General features: G+C 49.6%; 1 protein-coding gene across 3 annotated transcripts; it reads left to right on the top strand.

Moving 5' to 3' along the window:
- The first annotated feature begins 373 nt into the window (after positions 1-373).
- MYO1A (myosin IA) lies at positions 374-21,696 on the top strand. Of its 3 annotated transcripts, none has more exons than XM_045463847.1 (29): positions 374-495; positions 1,364-1,658; positions 3,126-3,259; positions 3,389-3,504; positions 3,767-3,861; positions 4,054-4,158; positions 4,357-4,403; positions 4,539-4,602; positions 4,808-4,906; positions 7,205-7,308; positions 7,423-7,570; positions 8,175-8,293; positions 8,372-8,458; positions 10,245-10,310; positions 10,469-10,573; positions 12,527-12,589; positions 12,786-12,986; positions 13,154-13,380; positions 13,719-13,919; positions 14,180-14,273; positions 14,764-14,913; positions 15,226-15,294; positions 15,701-15,775; positions 19,034-19,168; positions 19,870-19,976; positions 20,346-20,478; positions 20,595-20,747; positions 20,925-21,052; positions 21,348-21,696. In XM_045463847.1, the coding sequence occupies exons 3-29, from the start codon at positions 3,146-3,148 to the stop codon at positions 21,469-21,471; spliced, it is 3,129 nt and encodes a 1,042-aa protein (XP_045319803.1). In that variant the 5' UTR covers positions 374-495; positions 1,364-1,658; positions 3,126-3,145; the 3' UTR covers positions 21,472-21,696. The 3 variants fall into 3 exon arrangements, with proteins under 3 accessions (XP_045319803.1, XP_045319805.1, XP_045319804.1); XM_045463849.1 differs by having other exon boundaries at positions 3,072-3,259; XM_045463848.1 differs by having other exon boundaries at positions 476-495; positions 1,426-1,658.
- Positions 21,697-23,597: the final 1,901 nt, after the last annotated feature.

The raw sequence follows: 23,597 nt of genomic DNA, 5'->3' as shown, positions 1-23,597 counted from the left end.
TGTGAGCACATAGAAGGCACTCAGTAAATGAGTGTGTGGGTGGACACACAGATAAACCCCAAGCTGTAGGCAGCTGCGGATTCCTGGCCTGGAGAACAGGAGACCTGGGTTCTGGTTCCAGCTTTGCCGAGTTTGCAGTCATGTGATCCTGGGAATGTGGCTTCTCACCCCAGGTCTGTTTTCTCCATGTAAAATAGGGAATCTGTAGCCCTTTCTGCCTCTGACACAGATACTGCTTCCATTTGTACATGGGGTTGTGTGCCAATGGCACTTCCACTCAGCTTGCTCGCTCTCTCCTTTCCTTGCCTTTTTTCTCCCTTCAGATATATATAGTAGATCAATAAATCATGTAAGGGCAGGTTGATAATGGAGCTGCTGATGGGCCAGGCGTATGCAGGCGTATGCAGAGTGCTTCTGCGAGAGCAGTAGAGTTTGGACCTTGAACCAAGCAGCTGTGGCCGGTAGTTGGAGGATCGAGTCTATCTTCAGCTAAGTGTGTGTAATGACCCGATTCGCTCTTTGTGCATGCCTGGGAGAGAGGATGGTGGGCAGAGGGAGCCTGTTGTTTAGGAATTTTCCTGGGTGGGTGAGGGGATGCCCTGCAAAATAGGATAGCATAAGTTTCTTATCTATTGGAGGCATCTATTTCTAGCTGTGCCCAGGAAGCAGCGTCTCGGGGTCTCATTCAGGTTTCTCGCACAGAAGGATTAAAATCAGAAATACCAAGACTTGGGCTGAAACCTATGGCTGACTTAGAGTCAGGAAGCTGCATTCTGTTTCTGGTTCTGCCATATACCGTCTGTGCAACCTCTCTGAGCCTCAGTATTTGCCTCTAATTTTCCTTTTCAATGGAGTGAGTAGCTGCACTGCCTAGCTCACAGGGTGTTGTGATTCAGTGAGATGATACAGGTGGGAGTCAATGAAACTGACATCTATACAGATGCCAGGTGGTATTACTAACTTTAGTCTTTGGGTCTGTTTGTGGGGGCTGACTTATGAGGGGAGGGAATTTGGGGATTTTGTCTGCTTAGTTCTCCAAATAATGTCATTAATACCCTCTGACTCTCAATGAGATAGGAAGGTTTGAGGGAAGTACTGTTTCTTTCCTAGGAAGACACTCCAGCCTACCTTCCTTTTTGACAAAATTCCTGACTTTTTGGAAAGCTTTTCCTTAGCTATAAATTCCACTCCTGCTCTTACTTCCAAATTTTGGGGGCAGTGGAGCAAGAACTCTACCTGAGCCTCTCAGCTAAGCCCAGCCAGATACCCTTTCCTACCTAGAGTGGACTTTTCTCGTGTAACCGAGCATCTCCCTCTGGGCCTTCAGGCCTGTGAAGGGTTAAGTGAGCCACACCCTTAACAGGAACAGCCTCGGACTTTGTGCTGAGCAGCCGTCTCTGGCCTCTCTTGGCTTGACTGGCACAGGGAGCCTGAGCTGGAGGAGGCAGCACAGTGGAAGGTCAGAAGAGTGGACACTGGCAAGAGGAGGGCAACCTCTTTCCTGGCCTGCCCGACACCATGGACAGCTCCCAATAACGAAGGCATCTCTCCACCCTTGGTGCCTTGGAACTCCTATGCCCCCTTCCTGTCAAATTGGGATTTCATCCACCATTTTACAAGGGACACTGAAGTTACACCCTAGTTTGTTCCAGTGTTGGGTGAGTCTTGCCTTGACCTGTCACTGCTCCGCATCTTTTGGGGTGCCCTATCTGGGAGCTGCTTTGTTTTTCCCTTTCTCACCTCCAACCAATCACATTCCCACTCCCCTCAAATCCAAATCCAAAGAAGATGGCTTCTTCCAGCCCTATTTCTGTTTCTCACCCTTGCCTGCCAAGTTACTTAAAAGTTTAACTTCTGTTTTTTAATCTGGAGCATGTGGAATAGTAATAGTTCCTACTTTGTGAGGATACTGTTTGTAAGCATCAAATGAATGAGTATATGTAGTGTTTAGAGCTCTGCCTGGCCCATGGCACCTGATTGTTTGCGATTGCTACTGTCACTATTCTTATTGCTTTCTCAGTTGTGTCCTTCCAGGAAGTGACAAGTGCTCTCATTTTCTGGAACTTGGGGGAGGCATAGTGAAGGCTGAAGGCAGCCTGTGTTCCCCTCTTGCCCCACCTTCAGTTCCTGCTTCCCTCCCCTCCCCCGCCCAGGTTCAGCATTGCTGGAGACTAGGAGGATGTGGCTCTTTTATTCCTGTTAGGGAGTAGCCCTGACCATTGTACTAATAATTCTGTCCTGCTCCAGGCCACCCCACCTACTCAGTCCCACAGGCAAGACTGAGGAGGGCTGGGCTTCCTCCTTCGGTTACACCTGCCATGTGCCCACTGAGCAGGGGATGAGCCCCACAATAACTCTGTTCCTCCTTGCCCACTCCCACCAGCTGCTAAAAAGCTGGGTGTGTCCCTATGGGGCAAAGTCCATGCCGGAAGGTTACAGCAATGGGTATAAAAACTGGAGATAGAAAAATAGATACATCCAGAGATCCTGACAGCTACTTGATGTTGGAGAAACCAAACTTTTATTCTCTTCAGGGTATTCTAATCTCTTATGGAGGAACTTCTGCCTCTGTTCCTCTAACTCATCAACTTATCCCATTTAAAAGATGAATCTTGATGTGGCAATGAGAGGGATCTTTGGAAGAGCTTTTGCAATGGTTCTGGGTGGACTGGGTGACTGAAATAGAAGCTGTGAGAGATAGAGAGTTGAGAAGGAGAACTGGGGGCAGAGGGTCAGGGAGTCTGGACCCTGGCCAGGGCCTCAGCGCAGGACAGAGCAAGTTTTCAGAGTTAACCTTTCCTCCCCAGCCCGCTCTCCTGCAAGCACAACTGTGCTTCCCCAGGTGCTACCTGCTGGGTGCCTTCCTTACCCTGGTCAAAGGCAGGTGGTCCTGTCCCACCCCTGCCCCTCCCCGCTGGGGAGAGTTTCTGCAGCCTCCCACAGTTAGCTTTGACTAGTCCAGAGGACCCCTAGGTTGAGGATTGTCTCTAGGGCCCAGAGTTGGACAAGGCTCTTTAAGTCCTTCTGCCCTCCTCACACACCCCTGCCCCCCCCCACCCCCCCCCCCACAGTTACTGGCCCCTAAAGCAGAGCAGACTTCAGCAAACTGACCTACTTACTCCCAGGATCAGCAGAACCTCTGGACATGACTCTCATGGAAGACTCTGTGGGGGTGGGGGACCTTGTGCTCCTGGAACCCCTGGAGGAGGAGCCTCTGCTCAAGAACCTCCAGCTGCGCTATGAAAACAAGGAGATTTATGTGAGTGCATATGCGTGCCCCTGGCTCTGGGTATGTGGTCAGAGAGTTCATGTGCTCCCACTCCCTTTTCCCCTCTCAGCCTCCCCTAACCCCACCGCTGCTCATTCTCTTTACCTTTTTTGGCTCCAGACCTACATTGGGAATGTGTTGATCTCCATGAATCCCTACCAGCAGCTGCCCATCTATGGTCCAGAGTTCATTGCCAAATACCAGGACTATACCTTCTATGAGCTGAAGCCCCATATGTAAGTAAAGGAACTGAGGGAAGGCTGATAGGGCCCTAACTTCTGACAGTGAGACACCCTAATTTCCTCCATCCTTTCTCCTGAAGGAAGTTCTCTGGCTTCCCCTTCCCCACTGGCCCCAGGAAGACCCTTCCTAGGCCTATCACTTACCTCAGTCTAGTCCAAGTGAGGAGGGTGGATGACTCTGGAGGCTGGAGATTGAGTGGAAGGTAGTGTCTTGGATTAGCCCCACATCAGTCTTCACCTGCTTCCTCCTCCCAAGCTATGCTTTGGCAAATGTGGCATACCAGTCACTGAGGGACCGGGACCGAGACCAGTGTATCCTCATAACGGGCGAGAGCGGAGCCGGCAAGACTGGTGAGGTGCCTGGCTTGGGGAGGCTGTGCAGTCACTGCTGGAACCACCCCCTCATCTCTTTCCAAGCCAGACCTGGTCTTGCCCCACCCCAGAAATTCCTTCCCACTTTTTCTGATTCTGAGGGGTATGGTGCTGGAATGACAGGAGTTAAGGAGAGTGGTGGGGATCCATGTGAAGGTTTCTCTTGCACAGAGGCCAGTAAGCTGGTGATGTCTTATGTGGCGGCTGTCTGTGGGAAAGGGGAGCAGGTGAACTCTGTGAAGGAACAACTGCTTCAGTCAAACCCGGTGCTGGAGGGTGAGTATCCCAGTCTCTGCCCTCTCCACCCTCCACCCTGCTGGCCCAGGGACACTCAGCCCTACACCCTCTTACCCTGTTCTTGTTCAGCTTGAAAACTCTGAGATTGACCTGATGACTAGAAGACGTCCTTCCTTCCCCTTCTCTCGAGCCCCTCTTCTTCCCTCAGTTACCTCACCTTCTCTCTCATCTCTGCAGCTTTTGGTAATGCCAAGACCATTCGCAACAACAACTCCTCTCGATTTGTGAGTGACCATCTCCCTGGCCTGGGAGGAGAGGGTGTGGGGGCTTTAGAAGGAGGAATGCAGCACAGACCCCTCCTGGGTGGGGTGGTGAGAAGAAGAGGAAGCAAAATCTCTTTCTCTCTCTGGTCTCTGTAGGGAAAATACATGGATATTGAGTTTGACTTCAAAGGATCGCCCCTCGGTGGAGTCATCACAAACTGTACGTGTCTCCCCATTCTGCTTACCACCTCTCTCTTCTCCCCATCCCACAGTGTCCCTTTCTGGTGATTTGAAACCATAGGAAGGAATAGTAGGCTACCAGGAGGCTTCCCTACCAGTAGGAACACCAGCGAAGAGGGCAGGCTTAGAGGGAAGCTGTGGAATCTCCCTGAGCTCTAGGACATTATTTTCTAATTCCCTGCCAGACCTGCTTGAGAAATCCCGAGTGGTGAAGCAGCTCGAAGGAGAAAGGAACTTCCACATCTTCTATCAGCTACTGGCCGGAGCAGATGCACACCTGCTGGGTACGTGCCTGCCCAGACACATGGAAGAAGGTCCCCAACCTCCATTTAATCCCTAGAACCTTTGGGCCCCTCTGCACCCCTGCAGCCCTCTTTCCCTGAGCCCTCAGGCTCCTTCTTCCTGCATTCCTCACACTGAATTTCATCCACTCATTGTTGGAAACAATCCCCTGACCTCTGTGTTCTCCTCTTTTTTCTGGGATTGTATTGCTAGGAATAAACCTTCTTGTCTCTTGACCTGCTCTTATTCCTCTGTCCTGCTTGGGTTCCTCTTTTCCCAGGCTGGCTTCAGAAATGGGACACTTATTTCCACCTACCATTCTTTCCTATCTTCAATTTAAGGGACTTAATCGCTAGCTCAGCAGAAAATCAGACAGGATATTTAAGTGTTAAAGAAATTTTGATGAGCAGTAGTTGAAGTTGTTCTGGGTCTACATCTACCTCACCCAGCCCCTGTCCTTGATTTCTTCTTCTTAGATGGCTTGATGGAGGTTTCATGTATTCATTCATCAAATATCTGTTGAACACCTATTATCGAACATTGTGCTAGCCTCTAGCAATGCAGAGTTGAATAAGATAACATGGCTCTTGTCCTCGAAGAACTTAAGGTCTTCTAGGGATGACAGATACGTTCAATAGGCCTGTGTGGGTAGCTGTAGGAGCAGAAGGCATGGAGACCTCTGCCTTGTCCTGGGGAGCCCTGGGTGCTGGATGGGCCTGAGGTGGTTCTGGGTGGGCATCACTGCAGAGTCTGGTGGGACTTCGGGCCCTGCCAGAGTTTGCCTCCCAATGCCCCCTCTAGCTGTGAGCAGTGTGGGTGTATGGCCCCCAAGGACCTGTCCTTTTGGTTCCTGGTTATTCTCTGCTGGACTTGTGCCTATCTCTTTTCCCCTCCTAGGGATCTCCATGGTTCAAGAGCCCCCACAGGTCTCATTATTCCTTCCTAGCTCAGTAGTCTTGGTTGTGCTCAATTTGTTCGAATCATAGGCCCCAGTATCTTATTCTGTCTGACTGTTACCCATTGGCTTAAGCTAAGTCTGGACAGAGCCTCCCTGGTGTCATCATCCCAGGGCCTTTCTGACTCATTCTTTGTCCAGACACCTTTCTTTAGCAGGTTCCTCTTTCAAAATCTGTGTCTCAGGGGAAGCTGTCATTAAACTCTAGTTTGAGGGACTTTCCCTGATTCTCAGATCATTTGAATAACAGATCATTGATATCCCTCAAGCTCCATGCTTAACCTACTTCTTCCCATCTCAGGTGAACAGCTTGGATCATAACCTTGACTCATTTATTAAAAAGACAAAAGTTTATGTATGCCAAGCAGGCACACAGAAAACAAAGATGAAAAACACAGTCCCAATGTGTTGTTCATTTGTGGGAGAGACAGAAAAAACAAAACCTAGCCCATGTGTTATGGACTGGGATAGAGATCCACCATGGGGGAACACAAGAGAGCCTTTTGGCTCAGCCCCACAATGTCCAAGGAAAGTTTCCAGGAGAGGGGTCAGGATTAGGGAACATAGTACCTGCAACTTTGTTGGTGCTTACTGAACAAATAATGAATGAGCCAATCCAGGCCTAGGGTGAGGTGTTGAGGCTCTGGGTGGGTGGGAGATATGTGCTCACCCGTCTTTCCTCTCTGAGCCACTGAGAACTGAGTAGGATGGAGGGTTGGCTTGTTTGTTTTTATTGTTGAGAACCCTGAGGATGGGAAGAAGAGCAGAATGAGTCTTTTCTTTCATCAAAGTTAGGAAAACCCCAACAATTAAGAATACCCAAACTCTAAATACTGCTTGAAAATTTAGTCTATTATAATGGGAATTAATGATCCCAAAACAAAGGAGGCAGGGGACGAACCGAAAACAAAAATGGCTCCTTCGAATAAATGAGTAAACCAAGCTAGGGCAAGGGCTGTGAGAGTCAAGGCCGGAGGACTCCTGAGAGCCTGGGTACTAACCCTCCTCCCAAGCACTTTAACGTTTTCTAGTTGCCAAAGGATATAAAGTACATGATTAAATGCTAACTCCCCATGAAATCATTGCCTTCCACATTCAGCACAGGGATCCAATCCTGCTTTGTTTGATGGGAAAGGCCACTACAATTTACTGGTCATTTAAAAGTAGAATTTCTGTTGCCTATAAGAATTAGAGGGAGGTTTATACCCTATGATGCATATAGACAAAAAACCTATCAAAATTCATTATAACTAGTTTGTGAATATAAAATGAAAGCACATAGTTAGAGTTTGGTGACTTTAAAAAGATTGAATGTTGAATCAGATTCTCATACTGACCCTTGCAGAGGCCCTGAAGCTCGAGCGGGACACAAGTCATTATGCCTATCTGCACCAGAAAGTGTCTAGAGTTGATGGCATGGATGATGCCTCCAACTTCAAGTCTGTACAGGTGGGTGCCCAGGGTGGGCCTTAGGCTATCCCCTGAGCCCAGGCTTTGGCTTTGAGAAGGGAGGCATTGAGCTGGCACCACAGTTCAACTTCTCATTTCTGCTATCTCCTCCAGAATGCAATGACTGTGATTGGGTTCTCGGAGGTAGAGATTCAACAGGTGCTAGAGGTGACGGCCCTGGTGCTGAAGCTGGGGAACGTGGAGCTAGCAGATGAGTCCCAGGCCAATGGGACATCAGCAAGTGGCATCCGTGATGGGAGAGGTCTGCACCGCCCTGCTGGTACCCTCTAAGCCGCTCCCTGAATCTCCTACTACAATTTCTGTTCGTCCACCATCTGCTGAGTAACTGACTCCATTCCGATTCAGTCCCACTCAGCCATTCCTGAGTTCTACCCCAAACACACTCATTAAGAATTCCTAGTGAGGCATTTTGGAGTGAGGTTATGAAGTTAGACCTTGGTTCTGGCACATCTCTGAGTCTAAGTGGAGTCTTTGCAAAGAATTTCAGGAGATTCTCCTATTGAAGTAGATAATGCAGGGGCACTTGGGTGGGTCAGTCAGTTAAGTGTCTGACTCTTGATTTCAGCTCAGGTCTTGATGTCAGGGTTGTGAGTTCAAGCCCCACGTTGGGCTCCACTTTGGGTGTGAAGCCTACTCAAAAATAAAATAAAGTAGATAATGCATTTAAAGTGTCCGCAGCTCCCTCTCCTCTCCCCAGAGTTTCCTCTTGGGCCATGTTATGGATGGGCTGCAAGGATATCCCCAAGACCTTGGGAGACCAGTCTCCTAGCAGTGTCACTTCTCAGCCCTCCCTCCCTAGGAGATAGCTCTCTTTCAGGCCATGTTGTATTTCCTCATCACTCCAGGAGTCCAGGAGATTGGGGAAATGATAGGTTTGAATTCAGAGGAACTAGAGAAAGCTTTGTGCTCAAGGACCATGAAAACAGCCAAAGAGGAGGTGGTCACTACACTGAACTTCACCCAGGTAAGGGCCCTATGGGAGGGGGCTGATTTTGAGACTATTCTGTGGCTGCCATCCTAACCAGCTGGCTCTGCCCGACAGGCTCAGTATGCTCGGGATGCTCTGGCTAAGAACATCTACAGCCGCCTTTTCAACTGGATAGTGAATCGAATCAATGAGAGTATCAAGGTGAGAGATTGCTCTCCTCCCTCAACACTCTCCTGTCTGCCTCACTTTTCTTGTCCCGGTCACCATCCCTATACTTCAGGTTCTGAGATGAAGAGAGTAAGAAGGATGAAGGGTAAGGTACAGTTCCTTCCAATAGTGTGTTGTTGTGGAAGCATCTCTGGTTTTTGAGTTTGACTGTCTGGATCCCCTGTTTACCAGCTGTGTGGACTTTTAGTTTCACAGAGATTCTGAGCCTCAGTTTCCTGATTTGGAAAATTGGATGCTAATGCCTACCTCCTTCATAGTGAGGATCAGATAAAATTATGGACATGGTTACCATATAACCCAGAAATTCCACTCCAGATATAGATCCAAGAGAATTGAAAACAGATGTTCATGTAAAAACCTGTACCCAAATGTTCATAGAGGCATTACCCATAATAGCCAAAAAGTGGAAACAACTCAAATGTCCATCAGTTGATGAATGGGTAAATAAAAGTGGTATATCCATACAATGGGATATAAATAAATAAATAGGCCATAAAAAGGAATGAAGTACTGATACATGCTCAACACAGACAAATCGTGAAAACATTCAAGTGGAAGCAGCCAGACACAAAAGGTGATTCCATTTATATGAAATGTAATAGGCAAATCTATGGAGAGGGTGGTAGATTAATGGTTAGCAGGGGCTTGGAGTGGAGGGAGAGGGGAAGGTGGAATGACAGCTAATGGGTATGAGTACAAGATTTCTTTGGGAGATCATGAAAATGCTCTGGAATTAGGTAGTGGTGATGGTCATACACTTTTTTTTTTTTTTTTTAAGTTTATTTTGAGAGGGGGGGGAGGAGCAGAGAGAAAGAGGAAGAGAGAGAGAGAATCTTAAGCAGGGCCTGTGCTGTCGGCGTAGAGCCTAATGCAGGGCTTGAACTCATGAACTGTAAGATCATGACCTGAGCTAAAACCAAGAGTTGGACACTTACCCGATTGAGCCACCTAGGCACCCCCATATGCATTTTGAATATACTGAAAAATCACTGAATTGTATACCTTTAAAGGGTAAATTTTATAGAATGTGAATTAGATAAAAATAGAGCTATTATTTAAAAAAGTTTGTGCATGGGGGTGCCTGGGTGGCTCAGTTGGTTAAGCATCCGACTTAGGCTCAGCTCATGATCTCACGGTTTGTGGGTTCAAGTCCCACATCAGGCTCTGTGCTGTCAGCTCAGAGCCTGGAACCTGCTTCCGATTCTGTCACTCCCTCTTTCTCTGCCCCTCCCCCACTTGCAGTCTGCCTCTCTCTCTCAAAAAATAAATAAACATTAAAAAAAATTTTTTTAATTTTGTACATGAAAATGCCTTCAATTCAGAAGCTATTATGGAAAGGCAACAGGGGAAAATGGGATTTAAAAACGCTTAGCCCCTTTGAAATTTGACCTGTCCATCTGTAAAATGAGAATTATCACAGCTTATAGGGTTATCATGAGGTTTAATGAAGTAAGAACATAGAATTTTTTCTAAATTGCTCTACAAATGTACGAGATGGTTATTTTCCTCAGAAGATTTTAAAGTCTTTTTACCTCGTCCCCTGGGAGCACCATCCTGGAATCTGCTTACATCTCCCTCCTCCTCTCCTCCCTCTGCGTGTCCTCCCTAGTGTGTAGAGGAGGAAGGAGAATAAAATCACAACTGGTCAAGCTCACCCGAGTTCTGTTTGCCCTCTGCTCCAATCACATCCGCCCCAGAAGGGCCTGGCCTGGTGTGCAGAGGGGGCTCGTCCTCAGATTTATCTTTCCCTCCTCTTCAGGTGGGCAGCGGGGAGAAAAAGAAGGTAATGGGGGTCCTGGATATCTACGGCTTTGAAATTTTAGAGGTGAGAGAGCTTCCCCCAACCGCAGCCACCCTGCATCCCTAGGGTTCGGGTGCAGAGGCTCAAAGGGAGGGGCTTGCGAGAGGGGAGGCGTGAGGCTGAGAGGGAGGAAGGGTCTTGGACTGAGCTGCTCTCTCTCTAACCTGGGTCCCCTCCTTCAGGACAATAGCTTTGAGCAGTTTGTGATCAACTACTGCAATGAGAAGCTGCAGCAGGTGTTCATCGAGATGACGCTGAAAGAGGAGCAAGAGGAATATAAGAGAGAGGTGCGCGGAGCCTTCCCCCACAGCCCCTCTCCAAAGTGACGCTGGTGTGCGCGCCACGTCTGTCTTTCTCCTCAATCCCGGTTTCCTCTCACTTGTGCCCAGATGGGAACACAAAGGACAAAAAGTTCCCCTTTCACTGCTCAACAGTGCAGCATTACCAAGAAGCCCTTGTTTTTGCTTTCCACCCCCTAGTCCCCTGCTCCCACCCCAGGCCGTGCCAGCAAGGGCAGACTGATGGAAGGCTGTGTGGGGGGAGTCCTCACGAGGGTGAAGTGACAGCTGAGCGTGGCCTGCGGCACACTGTGAGCCTGATTTAGAAGGGACATTTCTCCCAGGCTTGTCACCCCACCACATCCATTTTGGTGCTCTTCTCTGACACCTCACAATTCTTTGTCTCCTCGGGCCCTGGCTGATGTCACCATCTCCTCATGTAGCACCCTGATCCCAGACTTCCTCCCCAGAAGTTCCCCATGGCTCAACATTTCCACACTCCTTCCCCTGTTCAGCAAGAAGGCTTGCTTTCTATGGCTAGGTGTTAGAAAAGCTATCTGATTGAGCTAATTCCCCCCAAAGTGTGAATGGCTGAGAGTCTCACTCATCAAAACGCTGCCAGGGATGCTGCCTGTGAGCCCTTGGGAATCTGCTGCAGCAGAATTTCAGACAATGTGGTCACAATGTGTGGGAAAGGTTTTTTTTAAGTTGTTTTTCATGTTTTTATCTTAAAATTTTAAACGATCAACTAGAGAATACATTCCCATGCCTCAAAATTCAAAAAGCTTAAAAAGGCATATAAAGAAAGGGCTCTCTCCCAGCCCATCCCCAGCCTCTTAGTTCTCCAACCATCTAGAGGCAACTAAAGTGGCCCTCTTTTCAGAGGTCTTTTATGTGTAATCAGGCAAATGTAGAAGTTTATTTTCCCACAGAATTTTTTTCAAATGGCAGTGAATATGCTCTGCTCTACCCCTTGCTTTCATCAATTAATGAGATCTTTCCATATCGTATATAAAGATGCATCTTTACAGCTACACAGGGTTGTAAGGATATCATACTTCATTTAACTAGTTGGGGAAAGTATTTTGGGGATGAAATGGGAAGGCAACTACTTAATTCCACTCTACATTCCCTGAAGATCTGTGAGGGGGTGGGAGAGTGTTCCCCAGCCACACCCCCACACCTGGGAATGGTCTGAGTCTGGGAGGGCTGGCCCTTGGGTGGGATCAGAAGCTATCCTGTCTGTGGCTACCCCTAAGTGGGGAACGATTGTCTTTGGGTCTCCTTCTGTACCATTCTTGCTTAAAACAAAAACAAAAACAAAAACAAAAACTATACAGTCCCAAAGAATCAGGTAGATTAGTAGTTCTTAAAGTGTGGTCCTGGACCAGCAGCATCCCTGGAAAGGTGTTAGAAAGGCAGATTCCTAGGCTCTATCCCAGACATGCTGAATCAGAAAGCCTGGGGATGGGGCCCAGCAGTCTGTTTTTACAAGCCCTCTAGCTGACTGCCATGCAAGTTTGAAAAGCACTGATGTAGGTCTTTGAAGATGTATCAAGTTAGGTTTGTTGCTTGATGAAATTCACTCATGTGCTTTGGTTTTATTGATCATTGCCAGAACAGTGTGGCCTTTGCTCTTGCACACGCTCAAGGATCCTTCCTCACTCCACAGTGGGGCAATCCCTACCCCGATCTTCACCCCACACCACCTACAGGGCTCTCTTCAGCATCTCCCCCTCTCTCACAGCTGCTCTGGGTCCTTTCACATGTCTCCCACCCCACAAATTCTCCATCAACCTGGAGGGATGGGAACCTAAACGGAAGCCACACCAAGGACCCCTCTTAATTATAGGGCTTTCTGAGTCCTTCGTGGGTTGGGTGAGAGGGAGCCAGAGTCTGGTGAGGTCTTTGGAGACTTGTCTTGGACCTGCTCTTGTAACCTGTCATGCCTCTTCTTGCCAGGGCATACCGTGGACAAAGGTGGACTACTTTGATAATGGCATTATCTGTAACCTCATTGAGCACGTGAGTTATCTTTATGTTATCTCTGAGACCTCCTCTTCCAGACTGCCTGAATATCCTTGTCCTTCCCCCTCCCCTTGCCCCACTTGGTAAGGATGGTGAAGTGGGCAAAGGATGAAGGGGCAGAGGGACAGCAGTGAGGATGTGGACATCTTGGAGGATCAGGTCTAAGTTGGGCTGATCTTGTTCCCCTGACCAGAATCAGCAAGGCATCCTGGCCATGCTGGATGAGGAGTGCCTACGGCCTGGGGTGGTCAGTGACTCCACCTTCCTAGCGAAGCTGAACCAGGTCTTCTCCAAGCATGGTTACTATGAGAGCAAAGTCACCCAGAATGCCCAGCGCCAGTATGACCACACCATGGGCCTCAGCTGCTTTCGCATCTGCCACTATGCGGGCAAGGTGACATGCAGGGCTGGAGGGTAGAAATGGGCCTGGGCATGGGCGGAAGGCAATGGGGGAGGACCTGCGGGGAGATGAGATCTGGGAATACTTCACAATGAGATTGGGAGTGCCAAGTGCTGGGACAAGGTCATGGACCCTCCAGACCCATAGCTATTCCTCTACAGGTGACTTACAACGTGAACAGCTTCATTGATAAGAACAATGACCTACTCTTCCGGGACTTGTCCCAGGCCATGTGGAAGGCCCAGCACCCCCTCCTTCAGTCCTTGTTCCCTGAAGGAGTTCCCACACAGACATCTCTCAAGCGCCCCCCAACTGCTGGAGCCCAATTCAAGAGTTCTGTGGCCATACTCATGAAGAACTTATATTCCAAAAACCCCAACTACATCAGGTGACACGCTGGGTACATGGGGAAATGCAGCATATGTGATGGCAGATGCAGGGTCCAGCACTATAGAACCTGTCCATTGTTGGGGGGAGGGTGTCTCTGGAATAAGAGTATCAGAAGGCCCTTCCCTCATAAAAAATGAGGAACTGAGAATCCTGTGGCAGGGAAAGCATCAGACTTTAGTAGGAACCACGCTGTAGTGAGTGAAGCTGGGAAGGCCAGTGTGTTCACTTCCTCTGAAAATAACCCTCCAGAATAGGGTTATAGAGACCAGGATGGGTCACACTTGCAAAGGTGAAGCTCCTCATGCCTGTGCCTTGCACCTCTCCCCCCACCCCAAGGTGTATAAAGCCCAATGAGCATCAGCAGCGAGGTCAGTTCTCGTCAGAGCTGGTGGCCGTCCAGACTCGGTACCTGGGACTGCTAGAGAACGTGCGGGTGCGTCGGGCGGGCTATGCCTACCGCCAGAGGTATGAGCCCTTCCTGGAAAGGTACCGATTGTTGGGGCGGAGCACGTGGCCTCGCTGGAATGGGGGAGACAGGTAAGACTCCGGGGGGAGATGGGGGAGCAGGGAAGGGCAGTGCAGGGAACATCTGGGTGGTGGGGAGAACAGACAGTGCCATGTAAATTGCCAAAACTCCATGAATGGATACTTGGGGAAATGAACTGATCACTTTGCAGAGGCTCTGAAGTCTGTTCAAGCCCTGAACTCCTCTCCCTGGGTATAAGAGGTTGGGGAAAGGTGAAAGAGGATCCTTCTCTGGGATGCCCCTTGGTAGCTTTCCCCATCTGCTCCTGTAGGGAGGGAGTTGAGAAGGTCCTGGGGGAGCTGAGCTTGTCCTCAGAGGAGCTGGCCTTTGGGAAGACGAAGATCTTCATCAGAAGCCCTAAGACTGTGAGTTGGAGGGTGCACTTGTGTTTGGTTGGGGTAGGAGGCAGAAAAGTTGGAGGGTCCATGAGTGAGAGGCTGGGGCGGAGGGGAGCATCTATAACTTGGGATGGATGGTGGGTGAGGAAGTCTGCTTTCTGCAGGGACTTTGTCCCTGGAAACTGAATCCTTGGGCTCCTACCCCACCCTGCTTGCATGGCCCACTCTGAGTGCCTCTACCTGTAGCAGAACTCCTGAAGATCAAGGTGATGTGCCACTCATGTCTAAATTTCCAGACCTCGCACGTGCCTCTGACAGAGTTAGAATTCAGTAGGTTTCTGTTAAGGTGAATAACACTTAACAGAATAATAATGAGTGAGCGAATAAACGAATGCACTAAGAAGTCAATGGAATGAATAAAACACTGGCTGGGAAGCCCCTGGCACCTGGGCTCCAGGAGGAGAGAGTGCTATTCCCCTAGGCCAGCCTTTCCGCCCCACCTTCCACCTCTCCACAGCTGTTCTACCTGGAAGAAAAGCGGCGCCTGAGACTGCAGCAGCTGGCCACGCTCATTCAGAAGATCTACCGGGGCTGGCGCTGCCGCACCCACTACCAGCTGATGCGCAAGAGTCAGATCCTCATTTCCTCCTGGTTTCGAGGCAACATGGTATCAGTTGCCCCCTAAAGTCCCATCCCTTTCACTCCAATAAAAGAGTCAGGGGCGCCTGGGTGGCACAGTCGGTTAAGCATCCAACTCTTGATTTCGGCTCAAGTCATGATCTCTTGGTTTGTGAGATCAAGCCCTACGTTGGGCTCTGTGCTAACAGTGTGGAGTCTGCTTGGGATTCTCTCTCTCTGTCTCCATCTCTGTCTCTCAAAATAAATAAACATTTAAAAAAGAGAGAGGGAGAGAGTGGGAAGTAGGAGAGGTGGTTCAGGGGATGGAGTTTTTTCTAACAGCCCTATTGTTTTTCTGCAGCAAAGGAAGCGCTATGCGAAGATAAAGGCATCAGTGGTGCTGATCCAGGCTTTTGTGAGAGGGTGGAAGGTAATGCGGAAGGGGAGAGGGGTTTCCTCCGCACACATGGGTTCTTCCCCCACATGGTTTCTCCTGGATTGTGCCAGCTGCTGGGAGGAAAGAGTAGCAGAAAGCAAGTTCTGCCCACACCCATGGCGTACCTCTGTGTGATGGCATGCCTGCATCTGGGTGTGTGTCTGGGAGTGTGGGTGCGTACTGGGGAGATGTGTGTATACACCTGGGTGTGTCCCTGACTTGGCTTTGAGTGCCTTCCTCATTGCCAGCTTGTCTGCCTTTACTTTCTCCCTCCAGTAGAGTCTCGGCACTTTATCTAACTGTGCTCTTTGTATGGTTGGAAAACAGTAGAACCTCTGTCTCCTTATCTTCTAGGTCTGTCTATCTTTACTTTGGCTCCTTTCTCATGTATCCCTTTTAGGCCCGCAAGGATTATCGAAAATACTTCCGGTCGGGGGCTGCCCTTACCTTGGCAGATTTCATCTATAAGAGCATAGTAAGTGGTGGGGGTTGAGGGTGGAAGGTGGAGGGGAGGTTGTGGAGGGAGGGTCAGGTTTGGAAAAGGAAGATGAGGGGTTTGAGAAGAGGTGATCAAAGCTTTCCCTGGAAGGGTTTCTTTGATCTGCATGTACTTAATTATTAAGTCCTAGGGTAAGAAGGAATGGGGCTTTGGTGCCTCAGGGCCCAGGGGCAGAATCAGAGTGCACTCCGGAAGGAGTGGACACTGTGGGCAACCTTGGGGCAGGAAGGGGTCCCAGCACACCCACTGACTGGTCCATGATGAATAGGCCCGAGAAGAGACAGGCTGGATGGCTAACAACAGTTTGAAGAGACTGAGCCTCATGGAAGAGCAGAGTGAGGACATAGGGTTACCTAACTCAACCTTCCGAGATCCATTTTACGGTAGGGGTGAAAGTGGAGGGATTGTATCTTTCTTCCGGCTCTTCTGAAGCTATAGCAAGCAAGTCCACAATGAAATCTCAGGAAAGATCTTAATTCTGGAGGACTTGGGACTTTTTTTTTTTTTTGAACTTTTATTTATCATTTTCGAGAGACAGAAAGAGACAGAGCACAAGCAGGGAAGGGGCAGAGAGAGAGGGAGACACAGAATCAGAAGCAGGCTCCAGGCTCTATCAGCACAGAGCCCAACGCAGAGCTCAAACCCATGGAATGTGAGACCATGACCTGAGCTGAAGTCGGACACTTAACTGACTGAGCCACCCAGGTGATCTGACCCCAGAGTTTTAATGCCTGCCGAAGACTGCTTCCCCACACTGTCCCCCCCACTCCCCCTAGAGACCTACTGGGGCAGGAGGGCTATATAGGGAAAGGAAAGACTTTCTAGATCTAGAAAAAACAAACAATTAAGAAAAGAAAACCTTCAGAGTTTCGACATCAGTTAGCACATGAGGGATTGGAGGAAATGCTTAGGAATGTTTATTGAATTAAATCAAACTAGACCTGACCAAGTCCCCTTGGGGACTTAAACCAAGGTGTGAGGTGATTAGACCAAGCCTGCAAGATCTTTGTAGCAGAGGAATCAAAGAGCTTGGATAGTTCCTGGAGAATTATAGCAATATACTGCATACCCTCCCTTTTCCCATTTTAATTTTTTTAACCTAATGTGTCAGTAAGAAGTTTTCATAAAAATTCCAAAAACTTGGGGGCGCACGGGTGGCTCAGTCAGTTAAGTGTCTGACTCCTGATTTTGGCTTAGGTCACGATCTCACAGTTTGTGAGTTCGAGACCCACATCAGGCTCCATGCTAACAGTGCTAAGCCTGCTTGGAATTCTCTCTCTCTCCCTCTCTTTCTGCTCCTCCCCCACTTGCTCTCTCTCTCTCTCTCTCTCAAAAATAAATAAACTTAAAAAAAAAAATCCAAAACTTGGAAGTACTCAAGATCAAGCTGTTTTCTATACCTTCAATAATTCTACCCCACAAACAAACAGGGTGCTGGGTGTTCCCTGGGATATAAAGACTGGAGAGTCCTTATTCTAGATTGGGGGAGACTAAACAGATGCCATGGGTGATACTTGATCTGATCCTGGAACAGAAAGAATAAGAACAAAGCTAAAAAGGGCATTTTTAGAAGTTTATAAAGGACATTAGGAGAAATTTGAGCATGCATTGCTGTTGGATGAGTGTATCCAATTAATGTTTGTCTTCTTAGGTATGGAGGTGGAATTATGATTTGTGTAGGAGAATGTCCTGGTTCTTGGGAGATGCGTGCTTAAGTTTTAGGGAAAATGCCATGATTTCTCTAACCTACTTTAGAATGATATGGTAGCAAAGATTTATATATATGTGAGTGTGTGTATGTATTTATGCCCATTTGTATACATGTGTGCATGTGTTAGAAAGCCTGCAAATATGGCCAATTGTTAACATTATCAGTTGGTGGATTTAGGTAAGGAATATGTGGCATGCAGATATTCACTGTCATGTTTCTTCAACTTTTATGTAAGTTTAAAAACTTTCAAAATAAGACAGTAAGTTATATGAAATAAAAAAGAACGTAAGGCAGATTATGTCACTCTTCCCCCTTAAAATCCTCTAATGGCATTTCATTTCACTCCCAATAAAAGCCAGTGTTCTTACCTCAGCCTACAAGGCCCTTCATGAATGTACTTGACCAACCAATCCTCTGATCTTCTTTCTTCTTGCTCGATTTAATCCAGTCTCACTTTCTTTTCGTTTCTGGGATATGCTACTGCTCATTTCTGGTCTCAGGGCCAGCTTTTTTGCATCATAGCATATATAATTATCTGACCTTACATATATGTTTGTTTGCTGTGGGGTTCTTCCCTACCCCCAGTAGAATATAAGCTCAGTGAGAATAGAGATTTTGTTTGTTCTGTTCACTGCTGTGTATCAATACCTAGAACAGTGCCAGGCACAGAGCAGACACTCAATAAATGTTGTTGAATGGCAGGGGGAAAAAACAACAACAACAACAAGAACTCAGCTTAGGATCCAGACTCCCAAGGACTCATTGTCTAGAAGAGGGAAAAGATTTCCACACAGATAATAGTAGTACAAACACAGATGTATAGACAAAGTGCTGTGGGGCTTCAAAGAAAGGAGAGGCAGCCCTGGCCCAGGGAATCAGGGAGGGCTTCGAGCTGTGTCTGAAAGGATAGGTACAATCTAGATGGGCAGAGCTAAGTTGAGAGCAGGATGGGCTGAGGCACCGAGTGATCACGCCTGGGCTAGGCAGAGGGCTTGATGAGGAACACTACCTGAGAGGTGTGCTGGGATCATGCAGGGGATCCTGGGGCATGAGATTGGGCCCTAAATAGAAGACTTTGAATGCCAGGTTGAGGCATTGGGCTTGACCGATCAGGGAAGGGGGGAGGTTTGGTACCTGTCCTATAGCCAATGCAGACAGTGGCAGCCAGCTGTAGGCAGCTATGAACTGAGACAATAGGAAGTCACAGGAGCAAAATACTGAGGCCAGTTTTCATCTTGGTTGCTCTCACCTCACTACCCTGGGCAGCAGGTCTCTGCTTGGAACTAACCCTTCCCTCCCTCCCTCCCAGTCTCCTGTTCACGCTCTCACTGCCCAGCCTCCAGTGAACACTGGACCCACAAGAGATCCAGGAGGTGACTCCCTTCTGACTCCTCGCTCTACTTGTTGCTTCTTACTCTGGGTGGCCTCCCTCCTTTCAGGTGGCAGGTCCTGGATGAGAGTTTGCCTGTTGGGAGGTCTGTCTTCTCATCGGTCCACTCCCAATCCCCCTGCTTCCAATCTAGACACAGAAGTTCCTGCTGGGGCTGAGGAACAATTTGCCGTCTACCAACATCCTGGACAGAACGTGGCCAGCGGCCCCTTACAGATGCTTCAACACAGCGAACCAGGAGCTACAGCAGCTCTTCTACCGCTGGAAGGTGAGTGGGGCCCAGCACGACTCCTCTCATTTGTCTTTTTTTCCTCCTCCCTCTGATTTCCATCTTCTGCCTCCTTCTTCCACTTTTTTTCTTCATGGTGAAAACAACATACATCACAAAATTGGCCATCTTAACCATTTGTAAGTCCGGTGGCATAAAGCACGTTCACACTATTGCGCAGCCGTCACCACCATCCGTCTCTGTATTTCTTTTTTATCAGCCCAAACTGCAATCCTGTACACATTAAGCAGTAACTCCCCATTCCCCACTCCTGTAGCCTCTGGGACTTATAATCGACTTTCTCTGTGAACTTGACTGTTCTCGGTACCTCATGGAAGTAGAATCATACATTTGTCCTTTTCTATCTGGCTTATTTCACTCAGCACAGTGTGCTTCCATTCAGGAAATATGTACTGAGCACCTGTCTAGAGTAGGCCTTGCGCTGTGTGCTGGCATATAGCCCTCCTCCTGGGGCTGACACATTTGATTGTTTCCATCCCCCTCTCCCAGAGTCCCTTTGAGGGGGGGGCAGTGTTCCTCCAGCAGCTGCCCTCTCTGAAGTGCCTAGAGCCTATTCTATTCCCTGTATCTCCTCTTCTCCAGCCCCTGCCCTCCTTCCACCTCTCAGTGTTCTCCCAAACCCCCACACCAGGCCTGCCCTCTGCCTCCACAAGCTTAGCCCCTGCCCCTCCCTCTCACAGTGCAAGAGATTCCGGGATCGACTGTCCCCAAAGCAGGTAGAGATCCTGAAGGAGAAGCTCTGTGCCAGCGAACTGTTCAAGGGCAAGAAGGCTTCCTACCCCCAGAGGTGAGGGCCCCACAGACCCTGCACAGTCAGTTTCATCCAGAGCAAAGACAGGATCCCCCAGGTGGGATAGGGCAGTGGTCCCCAAACTAGTGTGCATCAGCACCACTTGGCAGGCTTGATAACACCCAGATTGCTGCACCACCCCCCGCCCAGAGTTTCTGATTCAGCAGATCTGGGGCTGGGGCCCAATAATTTGCCTTTCTAACAAGTTCTCAGGGGATGCTGATGTTGGTCCTGGACCATGCTGAGATAGAGGATATGGTGGAGCATGGGGGAAGGGACATGGGAACTCACTGTGGGGAGGCTCAGGGCCTTGGGGGTCAGTGGTGAGGAACTTGTCTCCACCACATACCTCCTGTGTGTCCTCAGTGTCCCCATTCCATTCTGCGGTGACTACCTTGGGCTGCAAGGGAACCCCAAGCTGCAGAAGCTGAAGGGCGGGGAGGAAGGGCCTGTTCTGATGGCAGACACTGTGAAGAAGGTCAATCGTGGCAATGGCAAGGTGAATGTCTGCACCCTGGACTTCTGCCCACGGCCTGATCCAGAGCCTTGGGACTGGTAGCTGGAAGGGTGGGGTTAATCTTCACCTTTCCTCACATTTTCCTTTTCTGTCCTTAGACTTCCTCTCGAATTCTTCTCTTGACCAAGGGGCATGTGATTCTCATAGACACCAAGAAGTCCCAGGCCAAAACCGTCATTGGACTAGATAGTGTGGCCGAGGTGTCAGTCACCAGCTTCAAGGATGGGCTTTTCAGCTTGCGTCTGAATGAGGTATCAGAGCTCTGTGGGTGCAGTATCTCACGCTGGAGAAGGTGGTGGGCATCACGGGGTTGGGGTGGGCTGGAGGTGATGAGGACCAGACCTCTCACTCTGGGCCTTCAGTGCCTCTCAGGCTGCTCCTGCAGAGGGAAAAATGAATCCCTTCCCCACTTTTTCCCCCTTCCTAAGATATCATCAGTGGGCTCCAGGGGGGACTTCCTGCTGGTCAGCGAACATGTGATTGAACTGCTAACCAAAATGTACCAGGCTGTGCTGGATGCCACACAGAGGCAGCTTCTAATCTCCGTGACTGAGAAGTAAGGCCATGAGCTGGGGGTGAGGGCCAGCCTGGGGGCAGATGACCAAGCTGTTGGTCATTGTGACCGGGAAAATTCATGTAGTCAGAAAGTGAAGCATATTCTGTCAAGGCAAGGTTTGGAGGTGTTTCTTAGCCTCCCCACTCAGGTTCTCTGGGGCCCTGAGTCTTCTGACACGAGGGGAGGAGAGATGTACTTCCTTTAAGAAGGAGAATGGAAACCATCATGAAAATATGGGAGTAGAGATGAGAGGATGAGGGTACCAGCTTTACCCCTCTGTCTGTTTCCCCTCCAGGTTCTCAGTGAGGTTCAAGGAGAGTAGTGTGGCTGTCAAGGTCATCCAGGGCCCTGAGGGTGATAGGAACGGCAAGCTAAAATGCAAGAAGAAAGGGAGCCGTTGCCTGGAAGTGACTGTATAGTGAAGAGGTGGGGGCCTAATGCAGAGACAGCAGCTTCTCTGGACCTGTGCCAACCCCACCCACCCATGTTTGCAGGAGGATCTGATCGTGGTGTGGGGCTCAGAGATTGAGGAACCCTTGAAGAGGACCTTTCTTCTCCCAAACTCTTCTAGGCCCCTCTCCCTTAGAACTTATCCTCCCACCCTCAGCTGCTTTGCCCACTAATAAAACAAGTGACTTCCCAAATATTTGCTCAGTGTGGGTGAGTCCCTGATCACCCACCTTCACAGTGCTTGTACTTCGGCTACCCCACCCCCTTTCTCCTCCTCAGGTTCCTTGGAGCCAGCAAATGCAGATAATAAGAATGGAAAAGAAGGGAAATTGTCTCTGGGCTCCTTGACCGGCTGAGCTCTGGCGGAGTTTGGAGACACTGGGGTGGGGGTGGGGCAGCCAGCGATGGGGCTCAGGTCGCAGGTGGCCAGTGGGCTGATTCATTAAGTGTGTCCCTGGAGGGAAGAAGTGAGGATCCCTGTCTTGGCGGAAACTAGGATCCTTTGGAGATTTAGCCTAAAAAGAGGCCCCGGGCTGGAGGGCTCACGTGAGCTGAAGAAGCTGGGGAATGCAGCGTCCCCTGCACCCAGAGCTCCATTGCCCCCTCCATCCCCAAGCTCATCACTGGGCTTTGTCACATCTGCCCCCCCCAACACCCCCTTCCTTTCCATACACCAGAGATGCCAGGCTGCTCCTGCCAACCGTTATCTTGCTAATCACTGTCCCACAGCTGGGGCTTGCAGCTGGTGGCATTTGACAGGGGGAGGCTCCCTGACCCAGACTCCCCCACCCCTATGACTGACCCTCTCCCCCTTGTCTTCATTTATTTTCCCTGTGTCATCACCATTATTTTCTTTTTCGATTTTCAACTGTCTCACACCATCTCGTTGTCCCCATTTCTGTGGACTCTAATATTAATGCATAATATTTTGTATAATGCTTTAAATATCTCCCCTCTCCCTTTATATCTACTTCCTCATAGACTGTGTTGTCTCAGCCTCACCCATCCCGGTCTCTACCTTAAGGGAAAAAGGAGCTCCTATGTTTGCAGTAAAACATAGATATGTGCTCTGTGAGAGCTTACAAATGGCTGCCTTTGTTCCTGTCTCTGGATGTCTCTCCCCCCTTTCACGATCCCTACCTTCCTTGCCTCTTCCCTGTCTCCACCACTGAGCTCACTGTGCCTCGAGGCTGGGGTTTCCCTCCACCTCGGTGCTTCCACTGGCTTTCCATCCGCAGGCAGCTCACGGCCCCAGGTAATCATGCCGGCGGCGGGAGACCTGATTAACTTCTCTTGCCTGCAGATCAGTCTTGCTCTCTGAGCACAAGCCCGAGTTCTGGCACACCCTGCTCTGGGCTGGGAGAGGGCCCAGGGAGTCAGTTCTTCCCTGACGGATGGGGGGCTTTGCCCTGAGTGAGGGTAGCTCAGGCTCCCGTCAGCCTTCCGTCACCCCCCACAGCTCCCCCCATCCTTGACTTCTCAGAACCGGCGGAGGAGATCCTGTCTGGCAAGAGGGGGCTGGTTATCAGAGCCTGACCGCCCCCGCTCTCTGCCTCATCTCCTGCTCCCAGGGCCCAAATTGTCGTCACTTTCCCAGTGAAGTGTCTGGTCATTTTCAGAAGCAATTTCAGGAGAATATGCAGCTGCTGCTCCCCATCCTGCTTTTCCTTCCCCAGGGCTGAAGGCACTGTCAGCTCTCTGGACTGGGGAGGGGATGGGATGGGGGGGGAGGGCTTGAGTCCTGGTCTCCCTCCTGTCCCCCCTCCATCAGTCATGTGCTAGTTTGAGGACGGGGCTCGGTTGCCCCACCTGTGCCATGGTGCTTTACAGGGCTCCATCCTGACGGGAGAGGCTGAGGTTCTGCTGCCTCCCTGCTCAGCCAGCCCAGCATTCTCAAAGTCTGGGTTGTTTTTCTGAGGGGCACAAGCCACCCTGGAGCCCCCTAACCCCCATAAGGAGCCATTTTAGCACGTCAGCTCATACCAGCTCAAGCTAGGTCCTCCTGGCTCAGCTCATTTCCTCTGTAGGCTATGAGGGGCTCTTCCAGTCGTCCTCGCTCTGAGGGCTGGCTCCCAGCTGGCTCCTGCCTGCGGGA

This window comes from Leopardus geoffroyi, chromosome B4, assembly GCF_018350155.1.
Source record: "Leopardus geoffroyi isolate Oge1 chromosome B4, O.geoffroyi_Oge1_pat1.0, whole genome shotgun sequence".
In the NCBI taxonomy this organism is placed as follows: domain Eukaryota; kingdom Metazoa; phylum Chordata; class Mammalia; order Carnivora; family Felidae; genus Leopardus; species Leopardus geoffroyi.
This window is presented reverse-complemented; position numbering and strand designations above follow the sequence as displayed.

Excerpts from the sequence above, each read along its gene's own strand:
- MYO1A (XM_045463847.1), top strand. The coding sequence starts at position 3,146 with ATGACTCTCATGGAAGACTCTGTGGGGGTGGGGGACCTTGTGCTCCTG. Across the intron at positions 3,260-3,388 it reads ATGAAAACAAGGAGATTTAT|ACCTACATTGGGAATGTGTT; the intron begins GTGAGTGCATAT and ends TTTTGGCTCCAG. Across the intron at positions 4,907-7,204 it reads AGCAGATGCACACCTGCTGG|AGGCCCTGAAGCTCGAGCGG; the intron begins GTACGTGCCTGC and ends TGACCCTTGCAG.